General features: G+C 42.3%; 1 protein-coding gene across 1 annotated transcript in view; it reads right to left on the minus strand.

Moving 5' to 3' along the window:
- Positions 1–20,214, minus strand: part of EPHA4 (EPH receptor A4) — a 104,410-nt gene that overhangs the window by 22,120 nt on the left and 62,076 nt on the right. Inside the window, exons 6-8 of the mRNA XM_042041969.1 lie at positions 5,686–5,810; positions 4,340–4,499; positions 3,190–3,301 (exon numbers count right to left, since the gene is read on the minus strand). Of these exons, the coding sequence (XP_041897903.1) occupies positions 3,190–3,301; positions 4,340–4,499; positions 5,686–5,810 (397 nt within the window). The remainder of the gene's footprint in view (positions 1–3,189; positions 3,302–4,339; positions 4,500–5,685; positions 5,811–20,214) is intronic.

Below are 20,214 nucleotides of genomic sequence, written 5' to 3' on the forward strand. Positions count from 1 at the left end.
AAATCCATTTTATTAATGTTCAGGCGCAGATGGGAAATACAAAATGCAAACAGACTTTGCATGAAAGCATTTTAAGTATGAAAAAAATCCTCCTTATCTTATTTTTAAAAAGTACAAGCACCCTAACAACAGATTAAAAAATAACCTTCCCCCACTAAAACTCAAAGACTTGCAAAAAACAAAGGGAAACAAAGGGATTACTGTTCAAGCAATATAATTGTAGCTTATTAAGTTTAAATAATACCTTCCAAACTAACTACCTACTTCCACTTCTCCACGTGTTACCTGTTGACCTCTTCTGCCTGGCTTTGGGCAGGACACTGCTGTGTGCCATTGTCCTGGAGAGCAGCCCAGGAGCCCCACGAACACGGGCTGGGGCTGCCTCTGGGGCAGCTCACCTGAGTGGCAGAAGGGAGCCTTTGTCACAGATCTGAATACCCTAATTACAGGGATTTTGGCAGTGGTGATTAAGTAGCCAGCATTCAGGAAAAGAACACAGAAGCTTTCAGAACTGCAGGGGTCAGAGACAGGCAGAGCTACAGGTGGGGCTGGTGATGAAGAGGAGTTAACAGCAGGGGAATTAGCAGGCACTGAGGTGAAACAGCAGGACCTGGTTACCATGCCCCTACTCCCACCTCCTCCTTCCCACACGAAAGAGGGGCTGGGGGGGCTTAGGCACCAGGCTGGCAGAGCACCTGCTCCCACACCACTGGCAAAAGGTGGGCAAATGTGTCGGCAGAGCAAAGATAAATCAATCTATCAGCTGGAAGAATTTCTGAGAGAAACTTTCAGACGACCAGAGGATTCGGTCAGACCATGTAACTCCATGCAAGCCCTTTTAGAAGGTGTCTCTCTCTGTTTTACACTTCCCCGAATCCTTTACAACTCATTTAGAGATGCTGCAATTTCCCTCAGCATTCCTGCAGAGCAGGGTTTAGAAACACCCACGCCATGTCCTGCCCATCCAAACCTGGGGAAATTTAAATGAACATTAGGCAGATTGGTTCTCCTGTCGAAGGACAGAACCAAACAGCTTGAGCTGCCTGAAGGCAAAGTCCTTTGATTAATTCTGCTGTAAAGATGAATTTTGGGATTTGAACAATGTCTTGAAAAAAGCATGATGCTAAATTACCAGTAATAACCCCGTGTTCAAAAGTGGGCATCCACAGCATATGCCCAGTTCCCACATTTGGCTTGTGGATGCAGAGAGGCCATGTCTGCAGGCCAAAGCACAGGTTTGATTGTACGAATACGACTTTTAGGTCATGGCTAGATTACAAAACCTTCTCATGGGGACTTGTATGGACAGAAAAGCTTTTTTTCATCTGAAGTAATTTTGGAACAAAGTATAATTATTTTGCTATTAACTTCTGCAGGCTTAGGAAGATTGTGAAATATCCCCAAAGTCCACACCTCTAAATGACATTGTGATAGTGGTTAAAATCATTAGAGTAAGAGTGAATATTAAAGTAGATTCTGTTTATTGAGAGCTACTTCCAGCTACTGGAGAGCTGTGTATTGAGGGCTATTAATTAGCAAGGCACCGTGCATTAGTACGCACAGAGCAGTTTCACTGTCCTAGTATTTCATTCATCTTGCTCCGTCTTTCCCCTTCCATGGCCTCTCTGAGAGATACCAGTGAGGAGCCACAGGACATCCGTGAGCCCACAGCCACCGGGATGCTTTTATCTCCATTGCCACCAGTGCCTGGACTGGGCTTTTGTCCCTGCAGCCCACCTGCTCTGTGGTGCCTTTGTGCAACTGCACACTCTGGGCAGAGATAAGTGAGCAGACAGCCCTGGGCAGACCTGTCTGAGCCCAGCAGGTCTGTCAGTACCTGGCTCCAGGCAGCCTCTCCTCTGACAGCTTTATGGCCGATCCTAAAGAGAATCAATACGAGGGCAAGGGGTTGACAGTTCATTTTCTAAAGAGTGATCCATTGAGGGCCAATCACCAAGCAGCGTTTATCAGCCTTGGGAAGAGGCATTTTTTTATAGGGGGAGGAAGGGAAGGAATCATCTCAAAGCAGCTCAACAGGCTCAATTCTCCAATGTGGCGACTCATAATTAGAAATCCAATGTATCCTGCTATCAATCCTACCTTAAATAATAAAGTGATCAATAAAAGTGGAGAGGAGATTAAGTCATCAAGCTCAGTGATGCTATTTTCTGTTGCAATGGCTTTTAATAAACCTGTCTCTCCACATCACATTTTCATATGTTCTGCTCTTCTTTCCTCTTGCCAGCATGGAGGCTTTGAGTTGGACACCCACACAGAGCGATCACAATGCATGTCTACTTTCCAGACACTACAATCATAGGCACTTAACTGCTCTCTAGGACAATTTAAAGAGCAAATGAAGAGGAGTTTGAGCACATTTACAGCTGATGCCATTAAACCGACCAATAGAGACTGACAAAATGTGCACCCCTCAGATCCCAGGCTTCAGATGCAGTAATGATAAAACCAGTTTTATCTCAAAGTTACACTGAGGCAAGATCATGCTGGTCTTTTTAAATGAGATTGAACACAAATATGAAGACAGAAACACTCACACTGTGTTTCTGCTACACTGTCCTCCCACTCACAGGATTGTTCCTGATGCTTGGGCTGAATTTGGGAAAATGAACAAGCACTTGGTAGAAGATTGTGGTGCTACGTCGATGAAATAACCATCGATCCAGTTCTGCTGTGTTACTGCATCTGATGCTGAATGACTGTGGCTTCCATTTTACAGTCACATCCTCTCACACAGGAAGGACTAACCTGAAACACTAGTGCAGACTCATAGACTAACACAAAAATCACCAGCATAGCAGTCTGATGGCTTAGTTCACAAAAGCGCCATTGTTTATTCCCTATCAGGAGTCAGTCCAAGAAAATCTACTGTACCCATACCCATCAAACTTAACTTCAAATTACACTAACCACAAATCTCTAGCTGGCTTGCTTCTCAATGCCAGTTATTGGAATCAGCTTTGCATTTGAAGGGCAAATAGAGCTGGAACTATTGCCATTACATCACATGCTGCTTGGTACTAATGTCGAGAAGATCAAAGCTACATGGGAGAAGGCTTGTAATGCAAATGTACTGTTTATGATGCTAATCAAAGAATTTAGCTTTGTTTGGAGGAGACAAAAAGCTCTCTGATGAAAGAGAGAGAGGGAGAGAGAAGCTTAAGTTCTTACCTCCTGCTGATGACAAAGGCTGCAATGAGAATGACCACAAGAACAACACTGCCAGCCACTGAAACAAGAAGCACTGTGGGATTGGTACCATCGCCAATGATGGGGGAAGGAACTGAAAACAGAAAAGGGAACATTAGTGTCAGACAACCTCAAAAAATCAACCTAGGTAGCACTCAATCAGCTTTCTGGCTTGTGAAGGCAGTTTAGAGTAGCACTCAAATCTACTTTCAGGCCTTTATTATATCGTCATTTGACACAATTTTCCAACAGGGTGCTAATGAGCTGAAGACATGATGTTTGATAATGATTTGGGAAACTTCAGTTCATCAGGAACAAGGACTCCCTCTCCTTCTCCCCTCCAGTGCTGCTCAGAGGGTATAATGGCTAATTTTTTTTTCCTTTCTAATTGCTTTCCACACTTCTTTCCTCCTCCTTTTTCTCTCAGTGGGGCTAGATGATCACTCCCCAACTGACAATAGAAGAGTAAGTTATTTTAAAATGTCTACCCCCCTCCTGATGGATTGTTTTCAGTTGTTAACATCCTGAATGATATTGCCACTAACTGGCATGACCTTAACTTGATTTAAGGAGACCTGTATGGCCAGAATAAAATAGGCTTGGTCACAGTGCTTTCTGCCACTGAAAAGCAAACATTTTGGGGGCTGAATTTGCATGTTTCCTTGAGCCAAGTGAAAAGCCCTACTGACAACGTAGTTTGAGCATTCTTGTCTTTATATGACTGTCTAAGAAAAAGTGCAAATGTGGGAGCTGATGTAGGACACCTAACTGATCTGTGTCAACAGCTTGTAAAGAGGAGTAACAGGGTTCTATTCTTCTTAAAATATATTCCAGAAACGTGCAAACGTCTACATTTACAGGACATAAAATCTCTCAAGCATCAGTGGCTTCCAAGTATTTATGGGGTGCATGTTTCCTTATGCCACAGTGAAGTACTGTCATTGCTAGAATCTAGAATGCAGCACATCCAAACAGATGTCTCATGCCAGCTTCACGGCCATGGAGGAACATTTTCTCAGAGCAGACACACCCCAGTCCAAGCATCCAACGGGAAAGTCCCAGCACACAGCCCCGTTACATCTGCACCCTCTGCTCGAGGAGAAGCAGAAGAATTCAGTGGGACTGTCCTTACCTGTGTTAGTTGTGAACTCGAAGGGCCCACTGAAGTCTCCATACCCTGCTGCTGTCCGGGCCCGCACGTGGAACACGTACGAGGTCAGGGGGTTGAGGCCTTTGATGTCGGTGTTCCTGGAGGTCGTTTTCACGATTCGGTAGCTGCGTTCGTTCTGGTCCTGACAACAGGAGAACACAGCGGTGATGGAGTGAAAATGCCTCCCTGCACAGTGAACCTGGAACCCCCACTGCCTTGCCAAAACTGTTGTGATGAAAGAGGATGAGTAACAGTGAAGGAATTCTCAAAATACATCCTGAGGGCTCCTGCTGCTGGCCTTGCTCAATCCCCCTAGCACTGTGTGCTGCAGGGGGCTCTGAGCAAGCCAAAAAGGGAGGATGAGGCAGTAGGTATGATGCTCATGTATCACTGATTATTTAAGAAATCACACAATGAAAACCTCTGGAAAACAGCCAAGCATTCAAATAGGATCCTATTGATGAACAGCACATTTTACTCACACATGCTGGCACTTTCTTTTTCTTCCTACCAGCCAGAAACCATATTTTAAAAATGATAACAATATTTTAAAAAAGAAAAAACTTAGAAAATATCTTCCAAAAAGTCCATTATTAAAAATTGATCTATTTTTGGCTGAAAACTTTATCAGAAAATGTAACAATCTAGCTTCCCTGCAGATCAGACACCTTTTTCTGTATGTGGAAACCAAGTAAGTGATTTTCTTTATTAAAAAAATTAGAAGTATGAGTGTGAATGTGAGAGACAGTGCACACAAGCAAGAGCAGGTAATTGTTCATTTTAGCAGAGAGCCTTCAAAGAAAATAGCTCTTTTCATAATTCCCTACTCGAGAAGTTATTTGAAGGAATAACATCTCTCTCTAACTTGGAAAGTATGAAGAATCTAATTTTCTTTCCTTATTCTCTGTTAAAAGCCAGCCAGTCCACACTATCACTCTAAGCAGAAGCTGTCAGCAAACAGATCTTATTATTATGACTCTGTTATATACTTCATTATTATACTTCTGTCTATGAAGTAAAGCTAATGTTTCACTTCTGCCCAACATTTTTGACTCTCATTATAAATGTGATTGCTATAAAAGCTCAGTTTCTAGGTAGGAAAGAAATAACAAAATAAACTCATACCATACAGCTGGAAGAGTCTATGAGTCTTACTCTTCCAAGCAACCATTCAAGTACATGAAATCCTTAACTGGATTTTATTAAACTGAATCTATTTGGTTTCAAATGATGGAATCCTATCTGGAAACAAACCGCAGTGGAATGAAGTAAAAAAGCTCTGCCCAAACCCAAAGGGAACTCCTTGCTTGCCCCTTTTTGAGCAGTACCTTTTCATAGTATTTGACTTCGTACTCCAGGATGACTCCGTTTGGCCTGTCAGGTTCCAGCCAAGCCAAGGCAACGCTGTGCCTTGTTATCTCCTTAGCCTGGATCAATGCAATCGGGGACGGAGCTGCCAGAAGAAAAAAAAAAAAACATTATAAGTGATAATTTAGTTTTAATGAGGAAAATGTATTTTTAATTGTAACTTTCACAACATAAGCACTTTCAGAAACTGGGTTTTTCTTGGGGGGGTGGGGGCAAGGGGAAATTAGAAGCATGAAGTATATTTCCTGTTTTCTCTAACAAAATTACATTTGATCATCTCTAAGAAAGATTGGGTTTGGATCCTGGACAATACTAGATAGGTGGGTTTTGAAGTAACAACACAATTGTCTAAACACTGCAATGTTCATGATGCCCAGGTAAAAACCTTCATAAGAGATCAAGGTACTCAAAGGACCTCTTATTTTTGTTCTCTTGTCATTTTGGTCCTCTTCTTCCATCTCCTAAAATTAACTGATGTTATTTCATTAGGTATTTACTTTACAGGAACTGTGAAGTTCCTGAGGTTCCAATCTGATTTCTCTAAAGCTGAGAAAATATTGCCATTGAATTAAGTAAGGCCAGAGTAAAGCTGAATATGTATGAATTTGGGCCCTTCCATTAAAACCAGGAAACTTGTATTTCAAGAGTCTGAGCCAATTTGTGCCTCATAACTTGCCCTGCTTACACCCAAATCTGTGAGCAGTCCCTGGAAAATGGCCAAGGGTCAGATTCTGGCTTTGGTAGCTCCTTCCCAGCCAAAAGATACCAGAGACTGGTCCATTGTGTGCCGAAATGGCATCGCCTGACCCGGTCCCACGTGGCGCTGCATTGATGCCATGAACAGAAAAAGCAGGATTGCACCACCAAGGGAAAGGGCTGCAGCATTTTTGGAAAAACTCTACCTAGCAACAAGCTAAACTCCAAGACCCTTTAAACTATCTGTGTCAGTAATAAGGGCTGCAATGAAGGAGATAATGGAAAACATCTCTTTGTACACCGTACACTGTCTAAAGAGCCCCTGCTAATGCTGAAGTTCAGGTTTCTGACTGGCTGGAGGACAATGCCTTCTCCCTTTGCCTGTGATAGCAGCAGATTCATGGCTGCGCTGGGGAATGGGTTTTCTGAAGATTTATGAACCCGGCTGCCCCTTTCTTGCTGTTGCGTTGCTGTGTGGTCACGTCTCTAGCCAGCTGTTATCAAGCTCTTTTGATGCTGACAATAGCTGGTAAAAATGGCGGAGTCTCCAGGGATAAAAAGGGACATTCATGAAAATTTTAATCTTATCTAACAAAGCTGTCCTGTATAACCAGAGATTAGAGGTCTTCCTAAATTGAATATATTTCTTCTTTTGTCCCCTGACACTGTAGATGCTCTTTTTTCCTCATTCCCCCCCCCTTTTTTTTTTTTTTTTTTGTTTCTTTTTTCTACCTTTAACTTTGGGATGAAGCTCCATGAAAATGTTATAAAGTTAAAAGTATCCTTGAAACAGGTATCTTTGAAAACTACCAAGAAAGACAAATAAATAAAACAGTCACTATAAATGAAAGGAAAATTGAATGTTGAAAGCCTCAACCTACTTGACCATATCAGACAGTTCTGATGGAAGTGAAAATAACCGGTAGACACCGCAGTCACAAAAGGGTGTCTCCTCTTGATGTGAAACCATCAGGGAGCTGCTTCCCGATTTACTATTTGACAGTTTGGCATCTCTGTTAGAAATGCCTCCAGAACCTTTATCTCTTTCTTCCTTGTCTGTCTCTCACAGGCAACGGCAAATACTGAATGACAGAGGAGACTATAAACACAGCCAACAGGGAGGATTCAGGTGTGCTCCATCAAATTATATCTGTGGCACAACTGCAAACCTATTTAATAACCTCACACTTCCTCAACAGAGAGTCAAACCTTTTTTTAATTCCCCTCTGCAATAAGAATACTGCTCAGCTAATAAATTAGAAATCAGATTTGTTACCCTGAAACACACGTGCACACATCATTACTGATAAACCAAGCGGAGAGAAATCTGCTTAGTTAATGAGTTTGCTGCCTCATGCAGGGCAGACAAGCAATTCTTTTTACTGAGAATCTGTCATTTATGCTGGTCTGACCTCAAGAATTGTAGAGAGAAAGTTCACTTTTTTCCCTCTATCCTCTCTTTAACCTCCTTGGTTTCCCATTTCATTTCGGCAGACATCTATATGGGAATTTAGTGAGTCCTTCAATATTGGGCTGGTAAGTGCTGTATGAAAACGCATTTCTTCTCTGTTGTAAAATGGCTATTTGCAGCAGAAGAATTTATATTAACTAAGCCTTCTTGTGAGAGACTCTTAGCTTAATATAGCTTAACAAGTGCTTTTTCCCATCTCCCAAAAATGGACAGCTGATCTTAGGCACTACACCATACTGGAATAAGCAACACGCTCCTGCCCTCCAGGACACAAAAAGCACTTGTACATCAACCCCTTCGTTACTCCTTACAATTTTAAGAATAGCCCTATTTTTTCCTTCCTGCCCTTTATAAGCAAATTCATTCCCTTAACTTTTAGTATCTTCCTTTATCCTAGATTCTGGAGATAAACCATTTGTTTCTTTGTTTTGACTGCACAACCTGCCTCTCTATATGCTATACAGAAATCCTAAGAATGCCAAAGTCCAACTACAGGACCGAGTACCAGAACTGCAAGAGGCTCTTCAGGAGCGACATCTCGGCAGCACAGACCTACAATGGTCTGTGCAATAGGGTAGTGAGCTGAAACTCTGAGGACCTTGAGGAACTGGACCCAGTACCCACAGGGAGTACTATGGTTATCCCACTGCACGGATACGATCCTCAGTTAACAATTCCCTTTTATTTCTGCAAGTAGCCCTATAAATAAGGTGGTTTTTTTTTTTACTTGTTTTTCAGGATCCACCATCTGACCTGAAAGACTGGACTCCTGGAAAAACAACAGTTTCTCCCTGCACATGTATTACCAAAGGGTGTAAGAGTCTGGTCAATATTGTCCAGGACAAAGAGGACATCAGCACTGCCAGCTCAACACGGCACTCCAGGCAGCAGACACAGCCTTCTGAGTAAGCTTGTGCAAAATATTTACATTCTTTGTTCTTCTGCCTTTTGCCTTTAAATTGCCTCTTAGGGATGATGTGAAGATAAACATGTAAGGTTGTAAAATGATGCTTTCATCACAAGCAGAATAAAAGACAAAATATTCTCTTCTATGTGCGTGGGCTAACTGATCATTAGATACACACATTCCTACCTAAAACACATTGAGGACAGCTTGACCAAAAAAGAGTAATGTACACAATTAAGATGTTCACTGTAAGATCCCACAAAATTCATGGAAAGGAGTGGGAGATAACTTTTTCTTTCACTTTTTGCACTTTCCTCCACCCTGCTCCCTTATGCTTGGAAAGGAGCAGGAAACAATGACTTGTTTCTCAATCATCACTGCTTACAACAGCGACCTTTCTGCCACACGTGCACAGACTGCACATACCAAGCACCAATTCTACCAGAACAGCTCATTTCACAGAATGAGCTATTTTGGTGCCTAAAAAGGGGTCCCCCCCTTGAACAAAAGCACCAAGTGTAACTTTCCTGAGTTCAAAGCTCAGCAGTTCCTCTCCCTTAAAAACCCCACTCCCTACTGATGTGCATGTTGCAATTTTCTTTCATCTACTTCCTCAATAACCTGCCATTAAACACCTACTAGTAGTTTTATTACCTCAGTTCTGAGCTTGCGGCCTACAGAGAGAGAAAGAGCACAGATGTACTACAAAAACTTCACCCAAATGCCATAAAACCATACCCCAAGGCTAGCAAGTGCTGAATTGTAGCAGTTTTGAGGCACTTTAAAGGATGGCAGAGGCAGAGTGTCAGTTTTTCATTACTGGTTCAAATTAGGAGGGGTGGGGGGGGGAAGGAAAGAGGAAAAAACCAGGAAATAAATAGATGCAATAAAGTCTCTGGCATGTAGGCATCCATGAGTGAAAACAGCCCTTTATAAAAGTACAGCACATGAGTACTCAGATATCAAAGATACACAATGCCCAGTGTTTTATTGAAGATGCCTTCTTACCCACAGCAGGGTTTACTTTCCACTCCCCATGATCTGAATTTAAATGGATCATGTTTACTCAAGGGGTCTTTCACTGACTGAAAAATATACCCACAGTTTGTACATTATCTCAGCTAAATTCAAATAACATATTTAAACTTAATTACTTGAAGCTTAGGGGTTTTCATGCTTTTCTTTATTCCCTCAATTGCACACAACACTTATTTGTTCTTATCAATGGCTATGCACTTTGTCAAGCATCAAAATTAAATGCTTGAAAGCACTAATGATGTTACTGTGATTAAGGGTTTTTACCTTCCAGGGTATATACTAAAAGCCTGCTCCATTATTAATTACTTTAAAAAAAAAGATAAAAAAAAAAAGATAAGATTTCTGAGAATCTAACACTGAAGAAAAGTCCTCTTAGAAATCAAAACAAGACATTAAAAGATCTTCCATTAAAAGATCTTCTCTTGATTAGGACACAACATACAGAAGGGAACCTGGCACATTTCAGGTTTTCTCTTTGACCATTTACCTTGTAACACTGTGGGGGTTTATGCAAGATTTTGTAAATTATATTAGTAAATAATCTCGCAGCAGGAAAAGGATATACAGCACAAAGAATCAAATATGGTTTTAATAATTTCTAAAGGCAATGCTCTGGGTCAGATTCTGATAATTTTATTCATGTAAGAGGGCATCTTAATTAACTAGCTGTCACACTGACTTCAAATTGAGGGAAGAGAGAAATGTCCAGCCCTCTTTAGTTACATGTACCAGAATAAATTAAAAAGAAGGCAGTTCTCTCTCACAGAATCACAGAATGTTAGGGTTGGAAAGGACCTCTGGAGATCATCCAGTCCAATCCCCCCGCCAAGACAGGGTCACCTGGGCAGGTTACATAGAAATGCATCCAAATGGGTTTGGAATGTCTCCAGAAGGGGAGACTCCATGACCTCCCTGGGCAGCTGTTCCAGTGCTGTTCTTCCTCATGTTGAGGAAATTCTTATGTTTTAGTTTATAGTCATTGCTCCTTGTCCCATCACTGGGCACCACTGGAAAGAGTCTGGCACCATCCTCCGGGCACCCCTTTGAGACCTCATTGTTGCATTAATGAGATCTCCTCAGTCTTCTCCAGACTAACTAGGCCCAGCTCCTGCAGTCTCTCCTCATAAGGGAGATGCTCCAGACCCATCATCCTCTTTGTGGCATCCACTGGACTCTCTCCAGTAGCTCCTAGTCTTTCTTGCACTGAGGAGCCCAAAACTGGACACAGCACTCCAGATGTGGCCTCACTAGGACCAGAAAACATTTAAGCATGACCACAGTTCCAAACATATGGAAAGCATATGTACAAGCCACGTATGTCCATCAGGATAAGCACAGGAAAGGCTCCTGCACACGTGTGAGGTGATGTGCTCTCACAGATTAGATGTCTGTGCACATCTGAAGAGCCAAGCTGGAGTCTGGCATTCCCATTCCTCACTGTCAGCATGACAGCTACGCCTTTCTCCGAGGGACCTGCCAGAGTCTGTGGGCTGCCTGTGCACTTTAAAAATTAACCACATGCATATTTGGGGCTTTTTTCATTATTCCCTCTGTAAAAGTGGAGCAAACATTTATACTAGTGATGATTGGACCAGGTTAAGACTTGGACAAGGAGCTAGAGGCCTGATTGCTCAACCAAGCCATTGGAAGCTTCCCAAGACATTCCCGAGTCCTCTGTCTTCCCACCGTCTGCCTCTCCTTCCCCCAGGAATGACGACTGGCAAGGAACACCTCCCAGCCTGGAGAGTGAGACACGCCAAGATTCAGGCCAGCATTTTCAAGCTTTTAGCGTTTAAAGCAAAGACTTTAAATCTCCGCCTCTGGAGTAAAGCGCCCAAGGTTATCCACCCACACGTGAAAATCCTGGCCGGCGCAGTGAGAAGCGGCATGACAGCTGAGCTTGGCCCCTTTCTTCCCAATCTCTTTAACCAGCCCTAATGCTGCTGAACTGAACTTTCCCTCCTTCTTGCTAGAAATTACACTGCTCAGGGAAAGCACCAGCTTGGCCACAGGGTATTCTTGCAGGACACCTTCATCCCAAACTGACAGGCACAAGGGATCTTCCCTTACTTTCCAGGCTCTGCAACTCAGTCACAAAGTTCTCTGAGAAAAACAAGTAACAGGCTCTCAAACCTAGGGACCAGCTCACATCAGTTATGCTTGTAATGATGTGTTCATAAAGAAAGGGGCTAGAAAATGAGATTTTAAAGACTGTTAACACAGTATTATTATGTTTTAAACATTTCCTCTGTTTTAAACTTTTCATTTCTTGCCTCTCCCAAAAGAACCTGTGCTGCAAATCTTGCCAAACCACAAAAGCTGGCTCTGACTTGCATCAAATCAAAAGCTTGAAGGAAAACCCAGGCTCTTAGCAGCAACAAATAGTAGTAAATTGAGGATTATTAGAGTGCTGTATTTTTACCACCTCAATCCAGCTTCATTTCTTGGTGACTTGCAGTGGCTGCTGAGGATCCACAAAGAGCCTGTGTGTTTTCTGGGCTGCACATCTGTGTCGCTTTTAGCACAGACTACTTCAGCATACCAGAACTGCTCTAATTTAGATCAAAACTATTATAGGAACTGAGATGACCACAGTTCCCTGTGGTTTACATCAGAAATGAAGGGAGAATGAAGAAGATTTTGCATGCCCAGGAGAGGGCTCATTCTAGTGGTTAAAGAGGGCCAGCTCTTGACAGCAATACATTATTTTCAAGTACTGGGCCCTCCAATTTTGAAGGCCAAATAATGATGTCAGCTCATGCAATGCAGGTCTGGAATTACTCCAAAGATTTGAATCTGCAAGATACAATCCCAAAGATTGCCTTAAACCAAAAGATTATAGAATCTACATAGCATTTAGCAAGAGATTTGTATTACAACTCAAGCATGGGGTCTGTTTCATCTGAAAACTGCTTGTTTTCTTTCTGCTAGCTTGCTAAGAAATCCTGTTGGCATGTTCTGACACGGATAACTTAATAGTTGCCAACAGAAACATGGCAGAATACTGTGTATTTCCTGTATGTATGAATGCCAGTTTAAAACAAACAGGAAAACAAGCCTTTCAGTCATACGGCAATTTATAAAAATCTATCTGAACATCACAACCACTTAAAAACCCCAGCACCGAAACGTTTCTAAATGCTAGAATGATTAACATGGAAGGGTGAACACACTCAGAGCTGTGAGTTACTCTAGAAACTCCAGAGCTATAAGTAATTTGTTAAGATGGGGAATTAGTCAGCAGCTGTCTGACCTGAGCAGTTTTGGAGCCGCTGGTCACAAAGCAGGTCACGTTGCAGTTACTCTTCCCTCTAGTTGAGCTTGGAATCTGACCCAGTATAAACAACAATAAATTTTGTAGCCTAAAGAAGCCAACACTGATGCTCCACTACAATATACTGGATTGAGAGAAGCAAAAAAAAATGGGCCAGGCAGTCCAGACAAAGAGAGACTGCTGTGGGCCAGAGCTGTCACACTTAGAGGTGGGACCCCAGGACCTGCATTTGGGTGGAACACTTGTGGGAAGCACTTGCTGTACTTCCTCTTACTTCCCAGAAGCTGATCCAGCAAGCACAGGCCATCAGAAACCCCTGATGCTGTGCCACAATGTACAGCACCCGAGGACAGTGGATCTGGGGGAGGTGGAAAAAGGAGTTAGAGACCATAACCCCTAGTTATTAAAGCAGATAATAATGTTGGAAATGGAGCATTCCCCAACAGTTCAAAATAAGTAGCGTAGAGGAAAATGCCCCACTTAGCATCATCCCCTCAGGACTACCCTGCCTCACCCACACACCCTGCTGTTCCTCCCAGGAAGCCAGAAGTAGCCACCAGAGGTAATGCCTCCCCAGAAATAGCCTGTCCTTCACCTGTGCACTGCTGCACAGGAGGATCTGCTGAGCTGCCTTTTCTAAATGAACTCCATTCCCCCCCAGCCCCTTCCACCACGAAACCAAAGCTACCCTTAAAGAAACACCAGCTGCCCTCAAATGAGACCCCTACCCAATTCCCTAAGCCCTTCCTCAAGTCAAACAACCATCCAGCTACTCCTCCTTCATTTTGCCATCCTCCTGCCCACAGCCGGAACAGTTAAGACATTTTTGCACACACGTCATCAGTCAACACACAAGAAGGGAAGAGCTGTTCTTAAATTGTACATAACCAATGAAATAACTTACTGTATCTGTGCCCTGCAAACCACTTGTTGTGTCCAGCTTTCAAACCTCTTACAACAGTGCTTCAATAATCCGTAAAACAACAAAAAAATATTGACCTTGCTGTTTTAACAGGGCAACCCTTTGTCTCATAGGGCATAGGACAGCTTTCACCTGATGCCCCATGTCTGTATCTATCAAAAGAAAGCCTCATTTCTGCTCCCTGGTCCTTTCTTATACTTACCACCAAGTGACCTGAGCATGTGGTTATCCCAACAGTTAGGGCATAAAGCTTAACCCACTATGGGGCAAATGTGTGATTTGGCACACGAGGCAACACATCTCCTAACACTGTTCTCCTTGGTTCTCACACAGATGCTTTTTATTTACTTGAAACATGGATGTCTAGATGATGTATATATATGTGCTAAATAACGTCCTTTGTCACTTTCAGCATTAAGGTTTTGTAAAAAGCGCTGCTTAAAAGCCTTTTTGAAATCCAGACAAACAGAAGCCTCTGCCCTATTTGCCACTTAGATGCCTTGGAAATAGTGAAGTATCTTCTAAACAAAATAAATAAATTAATGGTATGACGCATTTTGCTAAAGCAGCATTCGCTATTTTAATAAATAGATTTGGCCACATTGCCTCATCCTGGCTTCTGAAGTGCTTCAGTAATAGCACTAGACTTTGCCATTTGGGTTTCTCACATCAATCATCTAAAGTCAGAAATGGCAAGATTCTTGGGGAAAGAAAAAGTAATAAAATTATGAACATTTTACTTCCACTGTGATCCACAGCTCCAACAGCAACTGCAGGCTGGGTCTCAGCCATGTCCTCCTGAGCCTGCAGCACCCAACAGAATCCAAACCCAGGACTCACTCAACAATAAAAATCACAATTCCCATCTTAACACTTGAGAGCATAAATTGTTTCAAAGTCACCGAAGTTAAGGAACTTCAGCCATATTTAGTTTCAGCTCCATCACAGAGAGGCTGTTGCAGAAGGTTTGCATTTACGTATTTACATTTCAGCTGAACGAGCTACAAATTTTAATTATAGTTGATATTCAGAGTGTTCAGTTGGAACTCCGGTGAAGTACCTTCTGTACAAAGGTTAGATGGATTTTACATGATACAATCTCTGCTGTTGAGAATGCCTGAGATTGAATCAAGGTTTGGGTTTTCTGGGCTCATGTTAGTAGCACTTTGTGAAAGACACTGGTCTGACAGCACTTGGAGATCCTCATTCTCCCAGGATGCTGCAAGACACTCTGCCATACTCCCCATGAAAGTTCCTCTTCTCCAGGGGAAAAAGATACTCTGTGCTTTTGGAAAGTACCACAGAGGATCAGACTGCAGCACATTTAACTCACACTTGGAGCTCTCCCACCAGGTTCTTTCACTGGAACTGAATTAAACCCCCTTTCCTTCACCCACAACGGGCAGATTTGTTCAGGAAATTAAAAATCATTAATAGACCCGATGAGAGAAAAAAAGCTCTGCACAGTGTTGCTGCAAAAAGCAAAATTACCTATGTTTGCCATTCATTAAAAAAAAAAAAAAAAAAAGTGATGAGGTACAAACTGGGGAAGAGCCCTAAGCTTCCTGAAACGCATAAACCTTAAAATTAAAATCTTACTTCATGATGTCAGTAGCCAATTACATCATAGGTGGCACATAATTAAATTTATAAAGGGGTTTCATTATTTTGGTTTTATGCTGGATACAGAAAACCAGTGCATTATTCGTTTTAAAATTGTGTCAGCTGGAAAAACCCCAAGTGGAATCAGCAATTAAATATTAAAGGTGACTGCCTCAGTGTAAAACACTCCAAAGAATAATTGGTTTCCTGTGCATTGCAAGTGCCATTACAAAGTCGGAAAAATTTCAATCCTAAAAATAAATAAACTAAGTAAATAAAAATTAAAAAAAAAAAAAAAATTCAACCTCATGAAGTTATGAGGCTTTTAAGCTGTACAAAGACCAACCAGTATTATGTCCTGGAGAAGTACTGAGCTACAGTCTGGGCAAATAAAAGCCCACGAAAACAATAATCCCAAATTCACTCAGCAGTCACACAGACTGGTCTGTATTCTGAGTTTGGACCTTCGTTTCTAGTCCCATATTGCAGCAGGTAGGATGATACTCTGGTTAAAGCAAAATGCCACTTGTGCAAGCAGTGCTGAGAAGTCTCCCTTTGAGCCCAATCCACCCTTTTCACATCAGTTTTTCCCAGTCCTTCCATAATTGCAGCTTTAACCTTCAGCACAGGCAGCAGTGACAGCAACAGGCTCTTGCAAAGGCACCGCTGGGTCTGCACCTCCTGTCTGAGGTATCACAGAGAGCCCACAAATCCCTGCAGCTCCTTCAGGACTCCCCTTGGCTGCCCCATCCCAGAGTGCCCAGGGAGCTTGAAAAACATGGGATTTAACGCTCAGCCACTTACATATTCCAGTCACTTTCTGCCTTATTTATGTGCATGCACAATATCCTGATAAACTATATGGGAGGCTGCGGCTATTCCATCTGCATTCCCTTTTATGCTCGAAAGATAAATTGGGGCTGATTCAGAGGACAGATTTAAAGAACGCAGTCTGTTACCGAGACAAGCGCAATCTTCCCAGGGAGCCCTTGTAGCGGGTTGTCTCCAGATCATGCCTTGATTTGTTTGCTAAAATAAATGGGACAGCACACAAAACTCAATTCATACACAAGACACCTCTTCCAGCCCACTATGCCTTCCTATTTTGCTTAGTCAAAGCTGTCTTGTTCTATTATCTCTTGATAGGACCACTTAACAGCAACACAGAAAATTAAAAATAATAAAAAGCTAATTAAAAATTTCAGTGCTTCCCTTTTAGCCTTCGGTCATCTATGGAAATGAAAGACATTTATATCCAAAGCACATTACAGTTTAAGGGTTTTTTCTGTCTGTAATAATCCATGGATACTTTCAATGGATTTTAATACAGACAAAACCAAAGATATTTTATGGAGCAGTAGAAGAATTTAATAAAAAAATCAGAATCAGTCAATCGTCTTTTTAAGACTAGGTGATAGAATTCAATAGCAGGGATAAAAGTCCTAATAAACTCTGCGGGAACAGTTCAGAAGGCTGAGACAAAAGCTATCATTTCCTTTTAAATTAACAGTAGGATTTTTCCATAAGGGATGGTTTGAAATACAAATGACCACAGGAATAAAATACAAATGCTTGAGCTTCCTACATCTCTCTTGACTGCATTTTAAAAAATAAATACAAAACCATGGTCAACTTTTGTTATCACCAGTTTCCAAACCACAACTTTCAGAGACCCTGAATCCAGTCTCAGAGTGCACTCGAAGTTCTGGGGCTCTGGTTCTTGAATTTAGTAATGAAGGCAGATTACCTTAATCTAAGGAGACGCCATGAAATCCTTCAAGTGGATGCAGAGAGAGGCTACGCATTTGCCCACTCTGTTTGGGAGGGGAAGCCCACTGGAGCCCTGCCATGATAATAAAGCGCTCCCTGCACACCAGTTCACACGTGGGGCTAAATCTGAAGTGACATTTCTCAATGAAAGAAGCAGTATTCACTCGTGTGCTCAGCATTTTGATGTCCACCAGAATCTGGCAAACATGATTATAGAGAACCAGCAGGCATGCCACAGCTCTATTTAGCCCTCACGGTTTAAAGCAATGCTACGCAACATATAAATAAAATATAACGGGCTGCCTTGGGATGGCGTTCTGGGAGTGGGATTTCATGAATATGGATGGCCTTGACATACATTTCACAAGGACAGAATATCTGAAGCAGAGTGGGCTGCATTACCGACCCTTTGGGGTCAGTTCAGCATCCTGCCCTCCAAACCATGAGCCAATGCAGAAACTTTTGGGCTTCAGGGACTAGCTGTGTTTATTTGTGCTACTCTGCATGGCATTTTAATTAGTAACTGTGTGGATTTAAAAACTGTGAATGGACACACAGGGGTAGTTGTGAAGCCTAGCTTTTGTGTTTCTACTCTCTCAAAAAATCCTGTTTGAGGACACCAGCAGGGGGTTAATGGAACCTTTCATAAAGTTCTCCGAAGCCTTTTATTATTGCTGAACTACCAACTGGACTCTGCTGCCTCTCTGGCTGCTTTCCAATTAATTTAGTCATCTGCAAAAACAACTAGAGAATTTAGAAGCCCATCTTAACATCTAGTAGGCACAAACATTCTTGGGCAAATTCTCTTTCCACATGAAAATATTTCTGTGCCAATTGTTTAAGGGAAGTGCTCATACCGATCGTCAAGCTCCATGAATGGGAAATGTCAGTGTGCTGCCGGGGAAAGTGAGCACACAGTCAAATAGTCCAGAGCAAATAAAAGCTGCAGGACCACATCTCCATCTCTGTAAGTTTGGTAACTATCCATCTGTACCAGCAGCACTGAGACCAGAATTTTATGCCTCCTTGAAGTAAACTTATACGACTTAAATATATCAACATTCCCCAATGCTGAAATTAAGCATTTCTTTCCCTAGAAGGATGTGTAACTAACCTCCATTTTCCATAACAAACCACGAGATCTTTTAAAAAATGTGACCAAATTTTTATTTAAATGCTGCAATTACATCTTGGCTCTATCTGACATGCAGCTTGTCTAAGCTGTTCGCTGAACCCTGAAGCTGGTTATTTACTAAGGATCTTTAGAAAGCACTTTTTTATTTCCTTCCAACCAAGACTTGTATCCCCCACCTTGAATACAAATTCATGGAAATGGGTGGTGCAGACAGCTTTGCCAGAAAGCAAGCGGTTGTTATTTTAATTATTATTTCTTTGTGGAATGCTGCAGTTACCTTAAAATAATAATAATTTAATCCTTCTCAACAATAGTTTTCCCGGTTTTGTTTTTAAGACAGGAGCACGTATGCCTAACTACACATTTATTACAGACCATCAGTTAAAGCCTCTGCAAGAACACAGAGCTGTTAAGAAGAAACTCCCACTTGCATCTGCCAGCTTGGAGAAGCTCCTTACTCAGACACTTAAACTTACACACGTAATTAAACGTGCAGCAGAAGAAACCTGAGGCGGTCAACACATGACATCTTCAAGTCTCTGAGAAATCTCATATTCAATGCTGAAATTTGCCCATCCAAAAGTATTCCCCACTGTTCACTTCCATGCAATTCCCAAATTTCTAGCACTAGGATCACTTTTCTTTCTGCATCTCCCACTGCATTAATATTTGAAAGATCTGTGGTTTCCCAAAATACATCATTTGGTTTGCTTCAGAAGTCGTCACAGTAACTCCTTTCAATGTAAGTCTTCAGATATCAAAAGCCAAAACATAAGTCCCTTGGAAAACCAAAGCAGGGGAAGAAAAGGCAGGTGGCTGTCCTGCACAGCCTGGCAGGTCACCTCACTGATCAGGGCAGGTGAAACCCTACAACAGTGGACAGCTGGTCCCAACCCTCCTGCTTGAACAAGCATGCGCAGGGGGGATCACTGCTCATGTCTAGCAGAAAAATGTGAAGCCTTAGAAACCTCACCAATTTATATTCAAAATGAGAAAGTTGCATATAATTAGCCTGGAATGCTGCAAGATCTTGTAAAAAATCACTTGGAGTGTCACACTCATGGATCATCCCTTTTCCAAGTCCTTGCTTACTAGTTTTTATTTTCTTTCCTACGGAATTCAGGCTTAACACAGCTCCTCCATTTGGGGAATAAGGAGACTGCTGATCCATCATCCTTAGTACAAACACCTTAAAGCAAAGTAAGAACACCCCTTTTGCAACTCCCCATTACCCTGGCATTTTACAGAAAAAATAATGCAGCAGCCAGTAGTATCACACACACTTCCCATGCTCTGGACAGCTGGCATGCATCCAGATGTTTGCCAAGAGATTATTTTAAATCAGGCTTGTGGGGAACTGGGTGGCCAGGGTGCTGTGACTGTTTATACACACCCAGCTACGTGCATGAGTTTCCTCACGGGTTTGTGTGCCTGAAAAAGGACTATTGGAACAGACTACTTGCATCCTTTGGCTGCGGGAAACAAGTAACTGGAAAGGGTGGGACTGTGCTGGTAGCAAGTACTTAGAATAAAAATAAGAACTCAATTGACTCTTGGATGCCTGTGAAGGCTACAGCCAGGCCAGCTGTGCCCAGCACCTGGAGTGCCACTCGCTCTCCTGCTTGGGCAGAGGCTCAAACTCACCCTCCTGCACTTCTCCCGGGCTGGGCCATC

Source organism: Corvus kubaryi, unplaced genomic scaffold, assembly GCF_017639235.1.
Source record: "Corvus kubaryi isolate FWS band 111438036 unplaced genomic scaffold, C.kubaryi_AGA036_p1.0 37397, whole genome shotgun sequence".
Lineage (NCBI taxonomy): Eukaryota > Metazoa > Chordata > Aves > Passeriformes > Corvidae > Corvus > Corvus kubaryi.